Source organism: Hemiscyllium ocellatum, chromosome 8 (assembly GCF_020745735.1).
Source record: "Hemiscyllium ocellatum isolate sHemOce1 chromosome 8, sHemOce1.pat.X.cur, whole genome shotgun sequence".
NCBI lineage: Eukaryota > Metazoa > Chordata > Chondrichthyes > Orectolobiformes > Hemiscylliidae > Hemiscyllium > Hemiscyllium ocellatum.
Genome location: NC_083408.1, coordinates 87,329,055 through 87,354,770, shown reverse-complemented (window position 1 = coordinate 87,354,770; position 25,716 = coordinate 87,329,055). Strand labels below are relative to the sequence as shown.

General features: G+C 41.1%; 1 protein-coding gene across 1 annotated transcript; it reads left to right on the top strand.

Annotated features, from left to right (window-relative positions):
• Positions 1-1,883: 1,883 nt before the first annotated feature.
• Positions 1,884-25,470, top strand: LOC132818368 (homeobox protein SIX4-like). The gene is made up of 4 exons (XM_060829334.1): positions 1,884-2,823; positions 8,952-9,310; positions 9,417-9,638; positions 21,177-25,470. Exons 1-4 carry the CDS (start codon positions 1,973-1,975, stop codon positions 21,995-21,997), a joined length of 2,253 nt encoding a protein of 750 aa, XP_060685317.1. The 5' UTR covers positions 1,884-1,972; the 3' UTR covers positions 21,998-25,470.
• The last annotated feature ends 246 nt before the right edge of the window (positions 25,471-25,716 follow it).

Below are 25,716 nucleotides of genomic sequence, written 5' to 3'. Positions count from 1 at the left end.
AATAACCTATCGCAGATAAGGGAAGTGTGCGAGAACTTCAATAGAGAAGTGATCACAATTTAATGCGATTTATGACTCTATGACTGCGAAAGGTGTACAAAAGACCAAAGTAATAGATTATCCCTTTCTTTTTTAAAAAAAAAGCCGTCTGAGGGAATGAGGGTAAATTGATCAAAAGTATTGTGAACGTACAATATTTCAAGTGGGTCGGGAAATACAGGTACATCCCATTAAAAAGAACGTGCAAGCCCAGAGTGAGATGTTATGGCAAAATAAGGATATGGTAAAAGAAAGATGGGGGAGATATTTAGAAAGTTCTTAAATTATGGGGGAAAAAAAAGACAAAATACACTAAAATAACTTTGGGAAAGAAGTTAAAAAAAAAATTAGGAAGACAATGCGAAAAGATTCCAACATTGAAAATGCAGCTGGATGGGTATATGAATAGGAAGGGTTTAGAGGAATATGGGCCAAATGCTGGCAACTGGGACGAGATCTGTTTAGGATATCTGGTCGGCATGGATAACTTGGACCGAAGGGTCTGTTTCTCTGCTGTATATCTCTATGGTTCTATGAAAAGGATCAAAGAAAATAAACAGAAATAGCAGTTTATTCCATCGACACAAAAAACAAATGAACACTGAGAATTGGTAGGAGCCACTGACAAACTCGACAAATGGTTCTGAAATAACGAACAGATTTTAAAGAATCCTTTTTTAATTAATGATGCTGTAACGATTATTTCCTTTTCCTCTGTTTTCTTTGATTTTTTTTAAAAAATGTGCTTTTCGGTTTTCTTCTGAAGGACATTATCCTGAATTTTCAGCGGGCTTTCACTCTCGAAACTGACTGTTCTCAGCATGCTTGTTCGATTCCAACATTTTCAAGCTTTCTTTTGTTTTTGTTTTGAATTGGGGCATGTAAGAAGGTTCTGAAGGAATGCACCAAGTCCCAATTCATAACGTCATTAAAGAGTTAATCTAAACCCATTCATCAAGCAGCAGAGAAAGTAACTCTTCGAATCCAAATCACATAAAAATCTGGATGAAATCCTGCGTGCTCATTAATGGAATCCTGCTGAGGAGCCGCTGTCTTAGGCATTTGCTGTATTTACCCGTGACATGCTGATGACACAAACCACCAATACCCCGCCGAACTTAGCAAAGGCTCGGAGAGTAAAACTCACTTAAAGCTCAGCTCATACGTAATTGTGTTTAGTATTACCTTGCAAGGCATTGCAGTGAGCAACGAAAATCACTTAAGTTTAATTACATTCCAAAAATCGCACAACTCATCTGACAAATTCCCCGCATGGCTGAACACTTTGGCTTGTTGGTTGCTGCCTGAATTTGGGGAGGATGGCTAAACCTTACGTTTTAGGGTTCGTTATAAACAGTTTTCTTGTCACAAGAACTGAGAAATTTGGACCCGCCCAACACAAACGATTGAAAACCTATAAACTATGTGTGTACTTTACATGTGCATATGTGCGTTTGCATATGGGTAGACATTGAGGGAGAACTATACAAACAACCCAACTTGATTTACAAACTTCAGCAAAGTTAAACTGATTTACAACTACTTCTTTCATTTGAGTGACAATATTGATAGGTGTAGAGTTTTCAGATATCCGAAAAATAATGCATCGTTACGTTTTTAAAGTGTTCTATAATAAAATATTTATTTTAATGTTTTGATAAGAATTCGTAATTATAGACTACTGGAGACAGAAAAGGGATACTAAACAGGGTTCAGTGTATTCTTGTACTTTCCCTGCCAAAAAAAGTGTAAGGAAATTTAATTTCGGTTGATTGACAGTGTCTATGGAAACGGCCAGGTCTTAATCCGTCTGGACCCGCCCTCTGGTGTAGTTTGACCAATCATTCGGGAAGAGAACGACCCGAATCTGCTGCAGACTGGGTCGCCGTCACGTTGAAAACACACAGAACCATCCCGGGAGATAGCTTTCTGCATGAGGTGTAAAAAACTTGATCGGCACGATCCAGCCGAAAAGACAATTCTTTGGGGCATTAGGAGCAGAAAGAGGGAAGGGAGGGGAGGGGGGGAAATTAGGAGAGAAAAGAGAAACATGTCTTCCGCTTCCAACGAAATCACGAGCACAATTGAGGTGAAAGAAGAAAACGACAGCTTGCAACCAAAGATCAACACACTGGGCTCTGCAGCCACTCTGGAGCCTGAAGTGAGTGCACTTTCTACAAGCCCGGAGATTTCCGAGCAGGTACCCGTGGAACTGTTAACCAACCCCGCCGCGGCGCTGACTTTTTCGCCGGAGCAAGTGGCGTGTGTGTGCGAGGCTTTGCAACAAGGAGGGAACCTGGATCGCTTAGCCCAGTTCTTGTGGTCCCTGCCTCCCAGCGATCTGCTACGTGGCAACGAAAGCATCCTGAAAGCCCGGGCTCTTGTCGCTTTCCACCAGAGTCGCTACAAAGAGCTGTACAGCATTCTGGAGAGTCACAACTTCGACGCGTCCTGCCACACTTCCCTGCAGGATCTCTGGTACAAAGCCCGGTACACAGAAGCCGAGAAAGTCCGCGGCCGGCCCCTGGGGGCTGTGGATAAGTACAGGCTGCGCAGGAAATTCCCCTTGCCCAGGACCATATGGGACGGCGAGGAGAGGGTCTACTGCTTCAAGGAGAAGTCGCGGAATGCGCTCAAAGAGTTGTACAAACAGAATCGCTACCCATCGCCGGCCGAGAAGCGGAATCTGGCCAAGATCACAGGGCTTTCCCTCACCCAGGTCAGCAACTGGTTCAAAAATAGGCGCCAGCGAGACCGTAATCCATCGGAAAACCAGTCGAAAAGGTGAGGCGCCCAAACTTCCCAAGTCTTCTGTTTCCCGAGGGCGCTTCCTAATGCCACAAAATGGCGCTTATCTAGTCCTTTATTTCCTACTTTAAAGTTGCAGTGGATCATGAGGCAGCGTAGAACCTCTTTTTTTTTCCTTGTTTATGTTCCACCACCACCCCCTCTCTCACCGGGTCAGTGGTCCGTCCGCTGCTGATTCGGGGAGGGGGTGGGAGGAGAATCTCTTTTGGGGTTGGGGGGGTTGTGCATTTTGTTTTGGAACGAGATCGAAGGGCAGTAGAACAGTTCTTCTGAGCGTGTATTTTGATTTTTTAAAAAAGAAAATTCCAGCACTTGTGTGTTTGAGGGGAGCGATGCTTTTTTTCGGGTTTCTTTCAGCTGCTTTGCAGCATGGCCGTATACTCGCTTTGTTTTGAAACTTGAGTCTTTCCCATTCAGCTCGAATTTCAGCGGAGTTCACTTCACCAAAGCAAAGTTTGCTGCTATTCTCTCTCCCAACCCCCTCTTGGCCATATCTCACACGCACACACAAATGCTTTTGGTGAATTCACTTCAGGTCTGGGATGAGAAAAAAGGAATGATTCTTCTTCCTCTTTTTTTTTCGAAAGAAAATCCTGCGGTGGATTTACTTGTTTGTCCTGTGCTATAAAGGGACTTAAATGTTTTGTGTTTAAAGGGGGAGTGCGCACCTGGTGGAGGTAGTGTCGAGCGACAAGCTGGCACTGTATGCATTTCAAATAGTGATGTAAGAAACTGCTGGAGGGCATTTGTAAAGTAAACGACGTGAAGGACGCCTTTGTACTTGGTCAGCGCACCATGCAGTTGTGAAGGAAAAGTCAGATTCCACAAATAGAACCAATGTTTCTGACTCATGGGCCATCCTTGTCCCCTTTTTTAATAATCTTTTTTCGTAAAAATAAAACGAGGCACCTTCAATGCAAACAAACCACACGCATACAATTTATAATGCGGCTAATAATGATTTGGTTGCAACTTTGAGTGTAATCCCTAAAGGTCAGTGGATTCCAGGGAGTTGCACTATTGGGAGTGGGTCTGGTCGAGATGGCGGGAGAAAGACACCCCTGGGGCATACTCAGCGTTTAAGATAATAGAATATGCCATTTGCAGTTAAAATTCAAAGTGAACGTTCAGACTTTTTTTGGTTGGTGGAGGTGGGGGTAGCCGCTGGATAAAGAAAAACCGAGATCCGACAGTGGTCGGTCACCTTTGAAACTGTATTTTAAAACATGCATTCTATTGACAAAACACAAGTGGTGTGTTACAGCTCAAGAAAACGGCTGCGAATCTGTAACGAACCAGATATTGCTGAAAATGCGAAACACGCGTCTCTACAGAGAAACTATGTACTAACACTCAAAGATATCGCCCCTTAACCCGGGTAAACTTCACACAATAAGGAAGTTTAGTTCATTGCAAGCCCCTGCACCTCTTTAGATTAACGCACAAGATAAATATTTTACGTTGTACAATACAAGCACGCATATTAAGTAATACTGATTCCAACTTTTGGAGAGAAGGGAACAACCAACCAATGGGACAACCTCAAAGTCTAAACATCCCAAGTTTTACAAAAAAACTGACTAATGTTTCATCCCAAATAAATTACTGCACTGGATTGAATGTAAAAATAATAGCTTTTTTTAAGGTAAAGAAACAACTTTTCAATGAATTATTGGATCCATTAAGAAATTTGAAATAGCTTGTATTTTTGGGAGGTCAAAGTAAGTATTTCTGGGCAAAGCCGAGGAGTTGTTTAGGGCTTCTACATGAAGATAACTTTATATATTTTAAATGAGTCTGGCAGCATCAGTGGAGAGAAAGTAGAATTAACGATATGAGTCCACTGACTCTTCTGACAAACCTGCTGAGTTTTTTCTGTTTTTGTTTCTGATTTCCAGTGTCTGCAGTCCTTTGTTTATTTATAAGTGAGTTCATAACTCCACAAAAGTAGCTGAAAATCTGCATCTGGGAATAGAGAAAACAATCATTTCACTTCCATCTCCGAATTAAATTTTACGTTGTAGCAGGAAAAAAAGTGGGTATACAAATTATTGTAACACTAAATGGCACTCGCAGATTTTGATACTAGATGGATGGTATTCAATGTATAATAGTGTAGCCTTACGTCCCATGGAGCCTGCATCAGATCTTTCGAAGAGAAGTCAGATTATTCTTAGTCTCCATATCACGATAAATGTTTCCCTCTTTATCCATCCTATTTTGATGGCTACCATTGAATTTATATCCAACAACCTGTTAGGATGTCCTTTCAAAATTCGATCCACTCTTTTTTTTTTAAAGTGCTTCTGATATTTTGTTGTCAGCCATGTTAAATCTGTGCTGTCTGAAAGGCAATCAGGGCAGGACTTATACACTTAATGGAAAGGTCCTGGGGAGTGTTGCTGAACAAAGAGACCTTGGAGTGCAGGTGCGTAGTTCCCTGAAAGTGCACTCACAGATAGATAGGATAGTGAAGAAGGCATTTAGTTTGCTTTCCTTTATTGGTCAGAGCATTGAGTAAAGGGGTTGGGTGGTTATGTTACAACTGTACAGGACTTTGGTTAGGCCACTTTTGAAATATTGCATGCAGTTCTGGTCTCCCTTGTATAGAAAGAATGTTGTGAAACTTGAAATAGTTCAGAAAAGATTTATAAGGATGTTGCCAGGATTGGAGGTTTGAGCTATGGGGAGAAACTGAATAGGTTGCGGCTGTTTCTTCTGGAGCATCAGAGGCTTTCCTTTATTGGTCAGAGTATTGAGTACAGAAGTTGGGAGGTCATGTTCCGAGTGTACAGGACATTGGTTAAGCTGCTGTGGAATATTGCGAGCAATTTTGGTCTCCTTCCTATTGGAAAGATGTTGTAAAACTTCAAAGGATTCAGAAAAGATTTGCAAGGATGTTGCCAGGGTTGGAGGATTTGAGCTACAGGGAGAGGTTGGATAGGCTAGGGCTGTTTTCCCTGGAGCGTCGGAGGCTGAGGGGTGACCTTATAGAGGATTACAAAATTATGAGGGGCATGGATAGGGTAAATAGGCAAAGTCTTTTCCCTGGGGTGGAGGAGTCCAGAACTAGAGGGAATAGGCTTAGGGTGAGAGGGGAAAGATAAGAGACCTAAGGGGCAACGTTTTCACACAGAGGGTGGTACATGTATGAAATGAGCTGCCAACGAAAGTGGTGGAGGCGGGTATAATTGCAACATTTAAAAGGCATCTGGATGGGTATATGAATAGGAAGGGTTTGGAGGGATATGGGCCGGGTGCTGGCAGGTGGGACTAGATTGGGTTGGGATATCTGGTCGGCATGGACGGGTTGGACTGAAGGGTTTGTTTTGTCTCTGACTCTATGAGGGCCTAAGATAGGATAAATAGACACGGTGTTTTCCCTGGGTTGGGGGAGTCTCGAATTAGAGGGCATAAGTTTAGTGTGAGAGGGGAAAGATTTAAAAAGGACCTCCTAAGGGGCAACATTTTCATGCAGAGGGTGGTACGTGTATGAAATAAACTGCCAGAGGAAGTGGTGGAGGCTGGTACAATTTAAAAGGCATTTGGATGGGTATATGAATAGGAAGGGCTTTGAAGGATATGGGCCAAATGCTGGCAAAGGAGACGAGATTAATTTAGGATTTAACACAGACGAGTTGGACCGATGGTTCTGTTTCCATGCTGTACATCTCTACAACTCTATGGTTATTCACTCTTCAGCCATTGGAATTAATTTTTCCAGGATATAAATTTCTTATAATGTTTTAAAAAAAACTTATGAAATTTCCTCTTAGACGTCTGTGCTGTAAAAACATATCAATATTTCTATAACTCCCCCAACTGTGAAACTATTCTAGTAAATCATTGCTGTACCCTTTCCAAGGACTTTGTGTCTTTCTGAAAATGTGATCCTCAAAATTATAGCCTGCAGTGTGGCTGGGGCTGAACTACTGTCTTATGAAGACTGATATGATCTCATTGGCTTTGCACCCTCTGTCTCTATTTATAGAGTTGAAAGTTTCAATACTGGGAACATATCTATTACAATTGGAATGTCCAGGCCAGGAAATTCTCTTTTGGGTTGGCAGTGCAGAGGAGCTTGACCAAGTTGATTCCTGGGATGTTGCAGTTGTCCTGGGTGGAGAGATTGAGCAGTATGGGCCGATATTCTCTTCAGGTTAGCAGAATGAGAAGCACTCCCTTAGAAACTTAAAAAACATCATAAGAGACAGATTATTCCATCAAGTTATGCAGTTTAGAATCAGAGGATACAGTCTCTGAATAAGAGATACGCCTTAAGGACTGAGATGAGGTAGAAACTCTTCACTCAAAGGGTAGTGAATCTTTGAAATTCTCTACCCCAGAGCAGTCTGGAAGCTCAGTTGTCGTAATGTTTGTTCTAGAGAGAGAAATTGATAGCTTTCTAGTTACTAATGACGTCAATTGATTTGGTATTATGAGGGTAATATTGTGTTGAGTTTATGATTAGCCATGATGTAAAAGAGTGGAGCAGGCTGAAGAGGCTGAATGGCTTCTTCTGCCTGTGTTCCACCAACCAGATCAAATGCTGGTCCTGACCCCACACCTTGTTGGGAGCAGCAACCTGAATGCAATTTCTGCTGGATTGGCCAATTAGTGAACAGGTCCTTGAAGCTAGAGGACTAATAAGTCCTCCATCGAGGAGCTGCTCCCTACCAGTACAGATGAAAGGAAATGTCTATTCTGAGATGCACTCCGCCACTTATAAAGTATTAAAATTCACCACAACTGCTAGACTACCGTTGTGGAGGGGAATACCATGGAGGCCTGCAGGCCAACTGGTAAAGTTTAGTCAGCCTGTGATCAATGGCCTTCATTGGTTATTTCAATTAATATGCTATCATGTCTTGCGGACCAGTAATCATTCCTCGGTCAACTTAATCTCCATGAAAATAGCCAAAAATTGGGACCACGGCAGGGAACCATATGACCAGTTTTAGCATTGCAAAATTCCATATCAACACAGCTTTTTCCCCCTTCCATATCAGGACCAAAACCCTGCTTCTAGTCTTGTCATTTACTCCGCATTGGGAATCCATTGTGACTGTGAAAGACAACTCTCTTCTATGCCACTTGTGCTCCCTTTTTCAATGTTGTCTGTTGCTGTGTGAAAAATTGCCTCAAATTTTTGGTTTTACCATGTGTCCACTGGGAACTGAAATGTCACAAGCATTATGCTACCCCAGGTCAAGTGCATTTCATTCGGGATTTGTTGAGATGGCATAAAGACGAAAACTTCACCTCATCAGTCTGATCTCAATTAAGTACTGATCCCAAACTTGGAGATTGATGCTCAAGCCAATTGGACAGTACACCATCCCTCCTTCCTGAGGATAGCTGCAAGTCTGAATGTCACTGTAACAATGTTTCAGTGATTATGGTACCAATTTATAGTGATGTTTATTCTGATGTTATGTAGCTGTGTTCAAACAGATGGGCTGAGATAACCTGGACTTTTATGTCATGCAGTTTTGATACAGTATAACCAGTGGATTATGGTTCAATGTCACTGTTTACATTTAATATCACGCCTTAAATATTTGATTTATTTCTCTTACTGTTCCTTTCACTTTCCAATATCTGTCAGGTACATCAGACTGAAAGCTGAAAATGTTCTGTGTGTTATCGCGATTGGTTATAATTTTTATGTAATGTATCATTTTTAAAAATCAAACACTTCAACCTAGTCATCCGTTAACCAGTTACCAGTAAACATTTTTTATGGTGCGAGCTATTTAAGTCATCTTCAGTGCAATATTTTATATTCTGTAACATCTAATGTTATGCTTTTCCCGTTTTTATGAGATCATAAGTGAGTGTCAGCCATTCAATCCAACAAGAGTGCTGTTTAATAAAATCAGGACTGATGTATCATTTCAACTCTATTTTCTCACCTGACCCCATTAATACTTAAGGCTTGTTTGTGAATTACGCACATAACTACCATTTTTGTTTAATCCAGGATAGTAGTTAGTGGATTAATTCCATGCATTCCTATTACATAAAATTTGATAGTTTTCAAGATGTAAGTTCAGCATTATACAGTAATAAGTGTTTTTGTATTTTTAAACTTCTTTCTGTAGTGAGTCAGATGGTAATCACAGCACTGAAGATGAGTCCAGCAAGGGTCAAGAAGACATGTCGCCTCGTCCGTTGTCAAATCCATCTGATGGGATGAACCACTCCAACGTCCATAGCCCTCCAGAAGGCATGTTCATGCATCATATCGGGGAGCTGAAGCCCTCCCAGAATTCCTCTGGCATACTACTGAATGGAAATCTTGTAACTACAAATGGCTCTCCTGTGTTTTACAGTGGAAGTTCTTTCATCCAAGGTCCTAATGGAGTCCTTGTTAATGGATTGTCTTTAGGAAATGCCCAGACAATAAGTTTAAGCCCAATAGGAACCACTCCCAGCGTGCTGGTTAATGGTATTTCAAATGGTGAGTCATTAGTTAATTCTGCTGCATCAAATAAGTATTTTAAAAATATGACTGTCCTGTTCAACTGTGTATCTTTTCAATTCTAATTCATATGTTCCCTGCCCAGGGTCTACTGGTGGCAATGAACTTAAAACTGAAAGTGTACACATGCTTACTTCTGAAGAAGCAGTGTCCTCCGGATCTGCTGAAATTAGTAGAGGCCCAGCCCAAGTAAACCAGTATAGCCTTGTGCAGCTGCAAAATACAGAAAATAACATTCACTTGGTAAATGGAAATATTGGGTTACCTCCACTTCAGCTGCCTTCTGTTTCTGCTGCATCATCACAGGGTGAGTTGCTTTCTGATTTATTTTTGAGAGATTAGCCCAGACATCGGGTAAATTCATTACTTAGCTGAGATTAGCCCAGATATTGGGTAAATTCATTACTTAGTTGATTCATTTATTAATATTGGATACTCATTCCAAATTAAAAACGTTCAAACATACTGACAGGGTTAAGTTTATTTGTGTTACACCAAAAAAAGGTATAAAAATAATGTATTGGTGTTGCATTTTAGTTTTCATCATAGGTAGAATTGAAGAGTTGACTGTTAAAGACTATACTCGTGTTAGGAAGAACTATGTCTGACAAATGTATGCCTGTTCAGTCCACAATGGCACACCAGCTGCACACAGACATCATGAGCTTACTTAACTGGATTGGTATTTAGCCTGGCAGAGTTGTACATATTGTGAAAATCCCCATTGAATCTTAGAGTAGTTTAGGACCTGTTTTACAACTTTCTCTCTGACTCTCATTCCCCTACAAAAGAGAAATGCATTTCAAAATTAACCCTTGCAGTGTAAATTCAGCTGCAATAAGAGCAAATGTCTAAAATATGCTAAAGATGTGACAATTGCAATATTTACTGAGGGACTATCAATTACCATATAAAATCCTCTGCAGAACTAAACCGCCCTGTATGATTTAGCAAGATGACGGGGTGAAAGTTACAGGTAATTTGCAAGACAACATACCTTTTTGAAAATTGGCTTTATAGATCTTTTCAATTTCAGTTGTGAGCTTTAACACCATTTCTTCATCTCTCACTTTATTAAAGAGTTTTTGATAGTAGGAGATTGCTTATTTGAAAATTGGAATTGCTTTCCCTTGGCAAAATCTTTGGGTAACCTTTCCATGACTATCTTAAGTCCGTTGTGTTCTGCCTTCTGATAATGTGGAGATAGCAAATAATCAGTAGCTTTTTACAATGTAGCATTGCTGCTGATGTCAGCCTTGACTTCAGTATATCCTCAGTGATCCACTCAGTGGTGGCAGTTTTGCATAACTTCCTGAGAAGCAGCCATGCTCCCATTTAGCAAATGCAAAAGCAGTGGCTGAATGTAGCCCATCAGTACAAGCCAACAATGGTGTTTTCATTCAACAGGTTTGGATTCCCCTTTCCCAGTCGACAAGTACTATTGCCAGAAAATAAATGTGGTAATTTTTAATAAGAGAACACACATGCTTGTAATGTACATTTGCCACACTTTAGTAGCTGCCAAAACTGAAAATAATTCTGCAGCATTAAGTGTGTCACTTTATGGACGAGCTTCACTGAGAGGAATCTCCCTAATAAGAGAAGTATAAACATTTTATTTCCTAGACCATTTATATCACCTAGCCTACTGCTAGGTTAATGCAATCTTAAAGCATAGAATTAATAATTTAAAAAAATACTATTACTGTCCTTGGCAGACTGTCAGTGGTCAACATTAATCAATTTAAATATTTGCCTGCATGTACAATTCACAACCAGATTCAACATAAAGCATGGTTAATATATTCCTAAATTATTTTAAGATCAGGTCTGTTTCCTGGACTGTACATAAATAACGCGTGGGAAACATGAATAAGTTGGTTTACAGGAGTCACTGTAATCAATAAGATTAAGTTAAAGTTCCAGCATCTTTCAACACATATCCACCCTGGATATCCTTACAATAAGCTGCAAGATCAGTTTTGTCAGAGTTAAATTTTATTTAGCTCTACCTCTATTTCTGTCAGAGATGGAGTACTAATTTGGAACAGTACAGCCAGTTGTACAGACCAGTATGTCAGAAGACATTTTAGCTCCTGAGGCACGAGGCAAGGGATGATACCCTTGGATCATCCCTGTTTGGAGTTCATGTTCAGTTCAGTTTTCTATTCCTCCCTTTCTTGTATGTTCTCTTAATTTTATCTTTTCCTCTCCAAGAAAATTTGAGCCTTTGGAAAAAGTGTCAAGGATATTCAAGACCCCATTCCTCTGTGTCCCTGTTGCTGATATCTCTCCTTTCATTCAATCTTGTCTTCTTATTTCCTTTCTTGCCTATCCATGCTCCATTTCATTGTTTTCTGTTCTGACGTTCAGTCCTTTATCTTTGCTGTCTTCCTTATTTCCTTCCTTCTGTCCTTCCTTCTGATACAAGATATTAGGGAAAGGCATTCATTCAATGACTTCTGAACAAAAATCACATTGGAGTTGAGCCATTAACTTTGTTTCTCCTCACATAATTGCTGTCAGACCTGCTGAGCATTGTTGTTTTGATTAGAGATTGGCATTCTTTCTGTTTAAAATGTTGCATATTTCAACATACACTTAGCTGTCCTCTCTGAGGATGTAAGGTACTCATTGGGTAAAGTTATCAAAAGATGGATTGTCGTTGGCTTTTTTTTCTTTGTATCCAGTTTTAATTTTGTTTGCAATCCCAGTATTCAATTTGATTTTGTGTTGAACTTTGAACCTAATATTCTGTCCACTCTAAAAAGTGTTTTCTTTCATCTCTAGAATCTATTGCTTCACCTCTAGTTCATCCCATCTGCTCTCAGATCCTCATCTGGGCATTGATACTTAAGCAGAAAGTGGAGGTACCTCCCATTCTCACTTTCTTGTATAATTTAGTTCATCCAAAAGAATCTGCCTTTATCTATTCCTGTTAAGACCTATTTCTGTACAGGCCTGTCCTTACAGACCTACATGGATATCGTTCCCAACACTTTCTTTCTCTTAGAATTTTCAGTACCCTTCTTTTTTCAGCTGAGGCTGGGCCATTATCAAGCATTATCCAGTCTTGTTCTCCTCTACCAAAATTGTTCACTACTCCAGGATCATCTTGGCATTGAAGAGCTTTCTCTGATTCCATCTCCTTTACCATCCGAGCGCTGAAAATCCTCTTGCATGCCTCCTGTAAATGTTATATAAATGTTATGAAAAGTTTTGAGTTTCTTTGGCACCAATCATTTCAGCTGGCTCTGCCACATTCCTCTATTGTGTTCCCACTGCCATCCACATCAAGATCTGTTCTCCTCCACCAGGCTCCACACGAGCCCTGAACCACATCCTTCCCTACTTTCTCTTCGGTCTACTGGTTTAGTCCATTAGCTCATCTTGTTTATGAGACCTGCTTCTATGTTAATCTTGATCCTCCTAAGCAGCTGGCATGACAACTTAACTTTATGGCCACCATGCTAGTTGACAGGTTAGTTAGTTTTGTTATTCAGTGCTGATCAATTCCTTATCTGACATCATCTTACCTCCATTACTGGCCCTTTCCTAGTGTAATAACCTCGTTGTCTTCGAAAGCAAAGACTCCTTTCCTTGCAAACAAGTGTCTCACTGCCAACCTCACTTGCCTCATCAAATTGCAATCTTTCAAATCTGTGTCTCTTAGTCGTGTAACTCTGTATGTTCGAGCCTTGACAATTGGGTTTTCACCCTTAAATGGCATTTGAACATTAAAGTTAAATGCCATTCATCACTATTCTGAAACTTCTGACACATTGTTTACATCACTTCCATCATCCAGTTGTAAGGGACAGCCATTCCCGGATTCTATTGTCTTTCCAGTTATAACCAGAGAATCTCCTCCAGTGGTTTGTCCCCGTTTTCTGCTTCTACATCATTAGTTTCAAGGATTTATCATTTGCTGTCTGTTATGTTGCCTTTTGTTGACTTCAACCAAAAGCAATGTGGTTGACTCTTAACCGCACCCTGAAATGCCCTCGCAAGTCAGTCAGTTGTATCAATCCCTGTGAAGTCTCAACAAAGAAAAGAAACTGGACGGACCACCTGGCATCAACGTAGGCACCGGAAATATCAATGACAAAGACATGCTGACTTTGCAGAGTCCTCCTTATGAATATTTTTGTGGCGGGGGGGGGGCAGCTGTCTTACTGACTAGTCAAGCAACAATCTGACATCATACAAAATCATACCTGACAGATCATGTCGCACACACCATAATCACCATTATCCCTGGATATATCCTGTTCACCTGCAGAGGTGGCTACGCAGTGGTATACAGTCGGAAAAGGATAGCCCTGGGAGTCCACAACATTGACACTGGATCTCGTGGCTTCAGTTTAAACACGGGCTCTGAAACCTCCTGCTGATTACTATGTACCGTCCTCCTTGGTTGATGAATAAGTATTCCTTCATGTTGAAAAACACTTGGAGGAAGCACTGAAGTGGCAAAGGTGCAAAATGTACTTTGAGGTGCGATTTCAATGTCTACCATCCAGAGTGGCTCAGCACTACTAATCAAGCTGGTCGGGTCCTAAAGGACATAGCTGCTAGACTGGTCCCTCACCACCTGTGCAAACCAATGAGGGAAAACCATACTCGACCTCATCCTTACAAATCTGCCAGGTGCAGGTGCATCTCCCATCACAGTATCGGTAAGAGCAACCACCGCGCTGTCCGTGTGGAGACAATATCCTGCCTTCACATTGAGAATGCTGTCTGACATGTATCGTGGCACTATCGGTGTGCTAAATGGGACAGACTTTGAATATATCTAGCAACTCAAGACTGTTAATAGCAGCAGAATTGTACTCTCTGCAACCTCATGGTCCGGCATATCTCCCACTCAACCACTGCCATCAAGCTCGAGGATCAACTCTGATTCAGTGCAGGAGGGCATGATAGGAAGCATACCTGAAAATGAGGTGCCAACCTGGTGAAGCTACCAAGCAGGACTACTTGTGTGCCGAGCAACAAGTGGTAGACAGAAGTGAACAATCCCACATGAACTGATCACATCTAAGCTTTGCAGTCCTGCCATACCCAGTCATGAATGGCAGTGGACAATTAAATAATTCACTGGAGGAGGAGGATGTTCCACAAATGATGGGAGAGCTCAACACACCAGTACAAAACAAAACAAAAACAGAAATTGCTGGAGGAACTCAGCAGTTCTGGCAATCACTGGATCCGAAACAATAACTGTACTTTCTGTTCACAGATGCTGAGCTTTTCCAGCAATTTCTGTTTTTGTTATTGTTTCTGATTTCCAGCATCTGTAGTTCTTTGTTTAATTTTAATCAGTGTTAAAGATAAGGCTGTAGCATTTGCAACAATCTTCATCCAGAAGTGCTGAGTGGATGATTCATCTTGGCCTCTTTCAGTGGCCCCCAGCATCACAGATATCAGTCTTCAGCCACTCAATTCACTCCACATGATATCAAGAAATGGTTAGAGGCACTCATTGCTGGGATGGCTATGGGACCTGACATCATTCTATCAATAGTACTGAAAATTGGTACTCTAGAATTTGAAGCTTCCATAGCCAAGCTCTTCCAGTGTAGTTACAACATTGGCATCGACCCAACAATGTGGAAAATTGTCCAGGTACATCCTGTGCACAAAAAGCCGGACAAATCCAACCCAGACAATTACTGTGTCATCAGTCTACTCTCGATCATCAGTAAAGTGATGGAAAGTGTCATCAACAGTGCTATCAAGCAGTACCTGTTCAGCAATAACCTGCTCAGTGATACTCCATTTGGGTTCCACCAGGGCCATTCAGCTCTTGACCTCATTACAGTCTTGGTTCAGAATGGACAAAAGAGCTGAATTTCAGAGGTGAGGTGAGAGTAACAGCCCTTGATATCAAGGCTGCGCTCAACAGAGTGTGGTATCAAGAAGCCCTGGCAAAATTAGAGTCAGTGTATGTCGGGGACAAACTCTCTACTGGTTAGTGACTTTTCTGGCACATAGAAAAATGGTTGTTGGAGATCAGCCATCTCTGCAGGAGTTTCTCAAGGTAGTTTCCTAGCCCAAACCACCTTCATCTGCTTCCTTAATGATTTTTCCTCTGTCATAAGGTTTACAGTCGGGATGTCTGCAGATTTTTGCACAATGCTCAGCACCATTCACTACACCATCCACAACTGCAACTGGCACTCCAGCTACAAATCTTTACACAAACCTTGACTGTTCACTACTCCTCAGGTACTGAAGCAGCCCATATTCAAATGCAACAAAATCTAGAAAATATCCAGGCTTGACTGATGAGTGGCAAACAACATTTGCGCTGCTCAAATGCAAGACAATAACCAACTCCAATAAGAGACAATCTAACCACCATCCCTTGACATTCAAAGATGCTGTCATCACTGAATCCCCCACTATCAACATCCTGGGGATTGACCTGAAACTGAACTGAACTCTCCACGTAATCACTGCCTACAAGAGCAGGTCAGGAGCAAGGAAAACTGCGATGAGTAACTCACTCCCTGACTCCACTATCCAACAACTACAAGGCACCAGTCAGGAGTGTGATGGAATACTCCCCACGTGTCTGGTTGAATGCATCTCCAACAACATTCAAGAAGCTTGACACCACCCAGGTCAAAGCTGCCCGCTTGATTGGAACCATAACCACAAGAATCCACTCCTTCCACTACCAAGGCATAGTAACAACAGTGTGTACTATCTACAAGGTACACCGCAGAAATTCAATAAGATCTTTAGACAGCACCTTCCAAACCCATGACGACTACCTTCTAGAAGGACAAGGGCAACAGATACATGGGAACACCTCAACCTATAAGTTCTCCTCCAAGCCACTCATCATCTTGACTTGGAAATGTATGTTTCTTCATTGTTGCTAGGTCAAAGAATTCCTTCTCTGAGGATATTATAGTCCATGTTCTGTGGGTTGATCCACAGTGGTCCAAAAGGCAGCTTGCCACCACTTTCTCAAGATCAACTGTGGACTGACAATAAATGCTCACCAGCCAGTGATGCCCAGATCCCACGAGTGAGTTTAAAAAAAAGACACGTGCTGATAACATCAGCTCTGTCATCGCCGTGATTGGGGAGCACAATGATTGCACTGCTGCCTCACAGTGCCAGGGTAGATTCAAATGCAACAAAATCTAGAAAATATCCAGGCTTGACTGATGAGTGGCAAACAACATTTGCACTGCTCAAATGCAAGACAATAACCAACTCCAATAAGAGACAATCTAACCACCATCCCTTGACATTCAAAGATTAGACAACCTTGATAATGCTGTTTAAGTTACTATATTTTTGTGGTGGCATGGTGGCTCAGTGGCTAGCACTGCTGCCTCCCAGCACCAGGGTCCCAGGTTCAATTCCAGCCTTGGGCAACTGTCTGTGTGGAGTTTGCACATTCTCCCCATGTCTGCGTGGGTTTCCTCCGGGTGCTCCGGTTCCCACCCACAGTCCAAAGATGTACAGGTCAGGTGAATTGGCCATGGTAAATTGCTCATAGTGTGAGGTGCATTAGTCAGAGGGAAATGGGTCTGGGAGGGTTACTCTTCGGAGGGTCGGTGTGGACTTGTTGGGGCGAAGGACCTGTTTCCACACTGTAGGGATTCTAATCTAATCAGTTACTTCCCCTGACTGCTCCAGTGCTTTTGAGTTGTTGGAGTATATGTTAACAATTGAGGCTGGATTTAGATGTGCCATACGCACAAGTTTGAGATATCAGCAAGGCCTGGCGAACAGGTTGCAGTAAGTGGTGTGGGATAGCTGGGTATTAGAGACCAATATGGGTAGTGTTGGAGGACTGGCCGAGGGGGTCATATTGGGTTGGTGCCTCTGATGATAAACATATGCTCCCCACCCACCCACTAAATAATAGTTGCCAGGCTATCCGCTAGATGTGGGCCATTCCTGCAACAGGCGAAGTCACAGTGGAAGGCCATTCAGGCACCATTTGGCTGTTTATTAGCCAATACGTGGATAGGCAGCTAGCTGTCCAACACCATCATCACCGCCTTACATGAAATGGGAATGAGGTTGGGGTGACAAGTAGGTAGTGGCCAGGTCACACTCTGCATTTTATGAGACCCCCCTGCCTTCCAATGTATCAACATGAGGCTGGAAGTCTAGCTCCTAGTTATGTATAAGTGCAATTTTATTTATTAATCATTGCATAGATCAATTTTCCATGTTTTTAGGCCTAAATATGAGCTCCATTCTCCTCATTGATTCTTTCTTATTCCTTGGCCAGAGCTGCAGGCTGAAACGCACCATTCATAACTACATGACCGTGAACTGAGTTTCATACCCTAAATTCCTCGTTCAACATGACCATTTCCTCCATAATCTCACTTTTTAAAAAATTTTGTTGCTCCCCAAACATTCATCCTTGCTTTTACTTAACCTTTGTTTTGATATTTCAAGATTCTTGAAGCCAGTTTCTCATCAAATGCTTCCCCCATCTTAATTCTCATTAAGTCCTGCTCATCCTTCCTTCATTACCATTGATCTATCAACTACAAACAACATGTATTTAACAACAAGTTTCTTTTAAGTCATAGGTTGATGGTTATAAGTCATTCCAATGCACTTTACAGATGCATTACTTTTTAAAAAATGACTGAGGCACACAGCAATATTAAGAAGATGGTAAGTCTTAAAAAGAGTAAAAGAGAGGTTTTAAGGAGAGTCTTGATAGAGAGAAATGAGTTGGAGAGGGGCTCTCAGAGTTTATGGCCTATGAAGCTGAAGGTATAGCCACCAATTATAGAGAATTAAGGCCAGCCATGCTCAAGAGATCAAAGTTAGTCTGGCTTGTAGGGCTGGAGAGCATCACAGAAATGGGAACAGGCAAAATCATGCTGAAATTTGAAAACTGTGAAGAGATTTTTAACATTGAGATGTTTTTAATTGGGAATGAAAGGAGCTCAATGAACAGAAGGATGATATGTGAAAAAATAATGGTGAAAGTTAGAACACATTAGAGTTTTTGGATTACCTCAATTTTACTGTGGGTAGGATGTGGGAAGTCAACCATGAGTATGTTGGAATAGTAAATCTAAAACTAACACAGGCATTGATGAGGCCTTCAGCAACAGAAGAGCTGAGACTGGAGCTAAGTAGAACATTGCTATGGCAAGTGAAGTAGGCAGTCTTGATGACAACACAAAGTGTGGTTGAATGTCATCTAAAAGTGAAGGTGTTCAGAAACTTGGTGTCAAATTAGGAAATAGAATAATGTCCATGTCTTCAGCTGCAAACTTTGCCAGGGGTTTTAGTGTTCCAATATAGAGTTAGAGGGAATTTCTGATGACCTAACACAATGTCAGATAAATAATCTGACAGTTTAAAGACAGTCGAGATGCCATGAGTGGTGGTAGTGATGTAAAGCTTGGTAAAATTAGGCTTCATGTGGAAACCAGTGTGTTTTCAGATGATGTGGCTGAGAGGCAGTGCGGAGATTTGATAAAGCATAGGCCAAGGATAGATTCTTGAAGGTACACCTGAGTTAACTGAGGAACTGGAGGTGCAAATTTAAGATGCTACAGGACCAACATGCATGAGAATTTAATTGTGTATAAGTTTTGCATTGTTACTTTGGGCATATTAAATTTTTCATGATGATTCCTAATGGAAAATAAGATTTTTTTAGACAGTAAGTGGACACTGAATTAAGATTTTATACATACAGATTTCACTTCTATCATTCTGCTATTACCAATGTCGGCATAAATTTATTTTGTTTTCCTCCCTTGCTTCGCTACTATATGAGCTGTACAACTGAACATATGTGCAACAGCAATGTGGGATGAAAGTGGATTTTTTTCTGCTTTTATATTGGCATCAACTTTTGTTTCTAGGAGAAATTGAGGACTGCAGATGCTGAAGATCAGAGCTGAAAATGTGTTGCTGGAAAAGTGCAGCAGGTCAGGCAGCATCCAAGGAGCAGGAGAATCGACGTTTCAGGCATGAGCCCTTCAGGAATGAGGAGAGTGTGCCAAGCAGGCTAAGATAAAAGGTAGGGAGGAGGGGCGTTGGAATTGCGATAGGTGGAAGGAGGTCAAGGTGAGGGTGATAGGCCGGAGTGGGGGTGGGGGCGGAGAGGTCCAGAAGAAGATTGCAGGTTAGGAAGGTGGTGCTGAGTTCGAGGGTTGGGACTGAGAAAAGGTGGGTGGAGGGGAAATGAGGAAACTGGAGAAATCTGAGTTCATCCCTTGTGGTTGGAGGGTTCCTAGGCGGAAGATGAGACGCTCTTCCTCCAGCCGTCGTGTTGCTATGGTCTGGCAATGGAGGAGTCCAAGGACCTGCATGTCCTTGGTGGAGTGGGAGGGGAAGTTGAAGTGTTGAGCCACGGGGTGGTTGGGTTGGTTGGTCCGGGTGTCCCAGAGGTGTTCTCTGAAACGTTCCGCAAGTAGGCGGCCTGTCTCCCCAATATAGAGGAGGCCACATCGGGTGCAGCGGATGCAGTAAATGATGTGTGTGGAGGTGCAGGTGAATTTGTGGCGGTTATGGAAGGATCCCTTGAGGCCTTGGAGGGAAGTAAGGGGGGAGGTGTGGGCGCAAGTTTTGCATTTCTTGCGGTTGCAGGGGAAGGTGCCGGGAGTGGAGGATGTGTTGGTGGGGGGTGTGGACCTGACAAGGGAGTCACGGAGGGAGTGGTCTTTTTGGAACGCTGATAGGGGTGGGGAGCCCTTTCAGCGTTCCGAAAAGACCACTCCCTCCATGACTCCCGTGTAAGGTCCACACCCCCCACCAACCCAACCTCCACTCCCGGTACCTTCCCCTGCAACCGCAAGAAATGCAAAATTTGCACCCACACCTCCCCCCTTACTTCCCTCCAAGGCCTCAAGGGATCCTTCCATATCCGCCACAAATTCACCTGCACCTCCACACACATCATTTACTGCATCCGCTGCACCCGATGTGGCCTCCTCTATATTGGGGAGACAGGCCGCCTACTTGCGGAACGTTTCAGAGAACACCTCTGGGACACCCGGACCAACCAACCCAACCACTCCGTGGCTCAACACTTCAACTCCCCCTCCCACTCCACCAAGGACATGCAGGTCCTTGGACTCCTCCATCACCAGACCATGGCAACACGACGGCTGGAGGAAGAGCGTCTCATCTTCCGCCTGGGAACCCTCCAACCACAAGGGATGAACTCAGATTTCTCCAGTTTCCTCATTTCCCCTCCACCCACCTTGTCTCAGTCCCAACCCTCGAACTCAGCACCACTTTGCTAACCTGCAATCTTCTCCCTGACCTCTCCGCCCCCACCCCCACTCCGGCCTATCACCCTCACCTTAACCTCCTTCCACCTATTGCATTTCCAGCGCCCGTCCCCCAAGTCCCTCCTCCCTACCTTTTAGCCTTGGCACACTCTCCTCATTCCTGAAGAAGGGCTCATGCCCGAAACGTCAATTCTCCTGCTCCTTGGGTGCTGCCTGACCTGCTGTGCTTTTCCAGCAACAATTTTCAGATCAACTTTGTTTCTGCTAACATACCAATTTAACAGCAATTTGATCCTCAAATTAGAAAAGCTGCATTGACAAACACTGAGAACAAGTAATGTCACTACTAAGTCATAGTGGTTCACACAAACAGTATCTCAAGAACAGTTGATTAAACATACAAATTAAGTGATCTTCTCATTGGCATAATTTCTACAGATTTATAGATAGTTTTCAGCTTGTTATTTTGTGTGCTAATTTATGAAGATATATTATTTATATTTGCTGACTAAACTTTTGTTGGCTGATTGTAGAATGATATGTACAATTAAATTTGCACTTCAGTAAAAGTCGTACTATTTTCTGACTAATAGGAAACATTTTGATAACAAACACATCAGATGGAGGAACATTCCTAAGTGGTACAACAGCCAGTCTTCAGCAAGGTAAGGTCTTCTTGGCAGCCACACTCCCACCAAATGCAGTAATGTGCACATTACCTAATTCAGGGCAGGCTGTTGCCCCAGTAAAACAGGATGCGTTGGAAGGAGGTCTTGTTTTTTCTCAATTAATGTCAGTGAGTGGAAGCAATCATATGAATATTAACACATCTCCTGGGAACCAACCTGGAAATACCCTACAAACTCAAAGCTCAACGCTGGTGAACACAGGGCTGCCTCAAAACCTGCCTTTGACTTCGTCAAATTTGCTGAACACATCAAGTACTTTGAGCTTCAGCCTCACAGTGAGTTTGCCACTGTCAACTACTGCATCTCTGAATTGTGATCAACAGTTGTCTACTGCTGTCACGAATGCAGTACCTGTAGTGTCGATGGCCAACAGTCAGTATGCTACACTCCAGAACTGTAATCTGCTTACAAGCTCTGGCCAAGAGACTGTAACTGAAACTGGTCTTGATGCTTCTGACACTGAGGATAAGCCTAGAAATCCAATTACAGAAGAAACGCATGAATACAGTAGTGGACATGTGTCTGTACTTCATCCCCCAGTAAAGGAAAACTACTTGGTAGTTCTAGAAAACAAATCTAGCAACCACCTGACAATGATGGACTCTAAATCCAAATATGTGATAAATGATGTGGTTAACAATGTCTGCAAGGAATTAGAAACTGAGGAAAAGGAACTAGCTAAACTTCAAAATGTTCCTATGGATGAAGATCTCAGTGATATATAACTGCCTACATATATGCAGCAGGCTTTTGAAAATGGGATTGTTTGATATTTTCCGTCCTCGTGTTTAGGTAACCAAAGACTGAAGTGTTTCTATTATCATATTTTATCTACTTCATAATTTAAAGGAAAGAACTGTTAGGAGATGACTGAGGTAGTCAACCATTATCTGTTACACTTTTTTACTGGAATCTTGATTTTTAGCCGTAAGTTGGTATTTATTTTTGACACTCCTGGTATAGTCAGTCATAACACATAAATAAGGACTGGTTAGCATCTTAAAGATATATGTCTGTATTGATGGGCTTTTCTTCCTGTATATGCATGGTTTGGTATCAATGTACCATTAGCAAATGTAAGCATTACATTATGATATTTTGGGTACACCAGTCACAAAATGGCCCAGAGGCATACGACCACAAATTTAGTTTTATTACTTTTATTAAACACTACCCAAAATAACACACACTAATACTTTTCAAATGTAACACTTTACCAAAAGATTTTCCGACTTAGTGAATGCATACTTTCTGGACAGTGTTTTGTATGACCAATAGCTGACAATCAAGATGGAATGTACAGTCCAGGATCATTAGAATTACCATTGGAATGTACAGTTTTTTGTTTTTAAATGTCCTGAAGTCCAAGTACTGTGAATTATGGCTGGAAGTGTCCCATTCCCTTCCTGTTTCCTACCTGCACAAAATACAAACTTAGGTGGAATGTGGAAGCAAGAGAATATCTCAATTTGGTACAACTCCACAATATTATTATAAATAGAGAAACTTTATTTTTTTGATCTTATTGATCTACTACTTTCATGCAGTTAGTTTATTGAAGTGCTTTAATCTTTGCCAGCAATTATGTAAACGGTAGAGAGTTCCTGTACATTGATTGAGTGCCTTGGCATTTTAGCAGAATCAGAGGTGCAAAGTTCAGTATTCACCAGGACAAGTCTTGCCTGTGAGGTTCAACTTCATGAATACCTGTACAGGCAGAAATCTGATTCAAGTGGTGAAACTAGACTGATAGCTGGCTGATCCAAAGTCATTATCCACAGCTCTTGATATTCCATTTTGTTGCAGTCAGTGGAATTAAATATCAAGCACTGCATATAATGGATGGTCAATCTGATGCCGCCCATTCCGCACCGCTGCCCAAGATTAATTTTTACCCTGTAACACATTTTAAAGTAACAAATGTATCACTTCAGCCTCTGTTGAGTTTCAGTGGAAATCTGCTCTGTGACCATGGTACTCAGCTGCCACCAAAGTTCACCATTTGCAGTCAGTTCCTACCATCATCAAGATCTAATGGTGGATCCATTTCTGCATTAGCTGATTTTGTTTTTTAACAGAAGATATATATATTAGAAATGATTAAAAGTGTTTCTTTTTCTGGTTACTGTTAATACTAAACGAGGAACTTAAAATACATTATGCACATTTGGGTTATGATTAATCAAGCATTTTAGATTACAATCATCATCTGTTTGAGCTTCCATGGTTTATGATATCTTTTGCACTCCATAACAAGTGACAAGCTTGAAGCATGCTCCTGAAGGAAACTGTGGTCATTGTTACATCAGCAAGATAAATCTAGATATCGCATATGTCACTTCAATTGTTATTTTTTGCATCTTTGACATTGCCTGTCATTGTCATACTACAAAGAAAAAATAGCAAATAGGAAAAAAAATCAATATATTAAATAGAACCATATTTTGGATATATTCCATGACAGTAACAATTTAATTGTGAGATGATAATGAACAACTTGGGATTTGTTCTTGCATTTTATAATGTCCTTTCAATTGTTTGAAATGGTATTACTTTGCAAACTTACCCACAGACCCTGAATGTAATACATGTTTAATCTTTCCCATCAAAGAAGCATCTTAATTTTAATCAGATTTCATGAAGTAAACAATTTCCATTTAAAATTTATCATGCACATTGCTAAACTCAAATGTAACTTTTCTTTGAGCCATTTACTGTGCATCCCTATTAGTGTTAAAATATTATAATGTCTGTTAGAATGTGCTATAAAATGTCTGTGTCACTGCACGTAAGAAACATGTTTCTTATAAAAGTTCAACTTCCCTTGATCTGTTACTATTAATTTTCAATGCTTAATGTTTGAAGTGTTGAAACTTATCCCCCTCCCCCAACAATCATTTTCCCCTTCTTTGGCTTGTGTGCCTTCCAGGAATCTTTTCCAAAAGTGGAAACAAATGCTGTGTTTTGTGAAATGAAAATTCAGTTACTCTTTTATGTATACATCTTGCATCTGCTTGCGCAAGTTTGCTCATTATCTTAATGTGTCTTCTTGCATTCAGTGCCTCTTATGCTTTCAATATATTTTAATCACTGTGAGGCATTTGAAAACTGGTCCAACCCAGTGCAGTTAATAAAAAAAAAGCCCTGGTCTTCGACACACGAGAATGAAATGCAGCCAAGTGCTTATGAAGTGTAGCCAACTATGATCTTTTTCTGGTATGTGAAAGCCTGCCTGTATGTTGAGACAATCCTTCATATTATTTGAATAAGAAGTATTTTTATACGATCATTAAATTCCCCAAATTGAATTATGTCAACAGAAGGTTTGAGTAAAATTTTTAGTGATTCTCGCAACTAAGTTTCTATCATGCAAAAAAATCAAAAGTTTTATCGAAATGTTGGTGGAAATTACTGAAGTTTTTTTTTTCAACTACTCCCTAAGGAGGGAGCTGAACCGTTATTCAATGTGACACTCTGCGTTAATGTTGGGTTTGTGTGCTCTAATGTTAACCTGACAGCTGGAAAATAATGTGCCTGATCTGCATAAAATATTGATTAGCATTTTTATTTAATTTCTTTGGAATTGCTAAGCTTTGACCTGTGCAAGGTCTAAGGCAGTAAGTGGTGTGTTGTGAATTTTCTACATTCGGTACTTCTAAATGTTTTATGGATAAACTTTTTTTTGTTGATTCCTAGAAATGGTGTGTTGAGTAGTTATATTACACTGTTCCACCTCCTTATCTGACTGCACAAGAGGAATTTTTTTTCTGTCTCTATATCAATATGTTAGTAAGAATTGTTCTATAGCTTGCTTTTAAAGGGGTTTTAATATAAAGGGAAGCTTTTATTAGCCAGTGCAAGTTATATGCATTGATTAAAGTCTATTTTACTGTACTGTAGATTTGGCATGAAACTTTATAAACATTTTACATTGATTTTTGAATGTGTCTGTATACATACTGTGTGAGGGATATGGGTAGCGAAAACATCTATACTGCACTAACTTCTTGGTGATGGTACGTTGAGCATGTATTCGTGTTTTGTGTTCACCCTTGGTATACCAAAGATATTTTAAATACTAGATTTAAAGTATAATCTAGAAAAATCTGTACTGTTACATGACCTTTTGTTTTATATTCTGAAATGATCTGAGCTTATTTTTCTAAACACTATACTCAATGAACTTTATATTTATACATTTTTGTGCTGGCTTTTGTTTTATTAAATTGTATGGTATGAATGCTATTGATGAATGAACTCAGAGTTTGGCCAGAATGTTGGTTGTTTGGCTGGTTGGTTTAACTTGTGCACAGTAAGCAATTATTTTTGTTATCATAACCTGCCATTAAGCAAATGGCTCTCTCCTTTCCTCATGTGGCATATGATTGCATTGACAACTGAAGTTCTCCAACATTTTGCTAACCTTACATCGGTTAACAAGCTA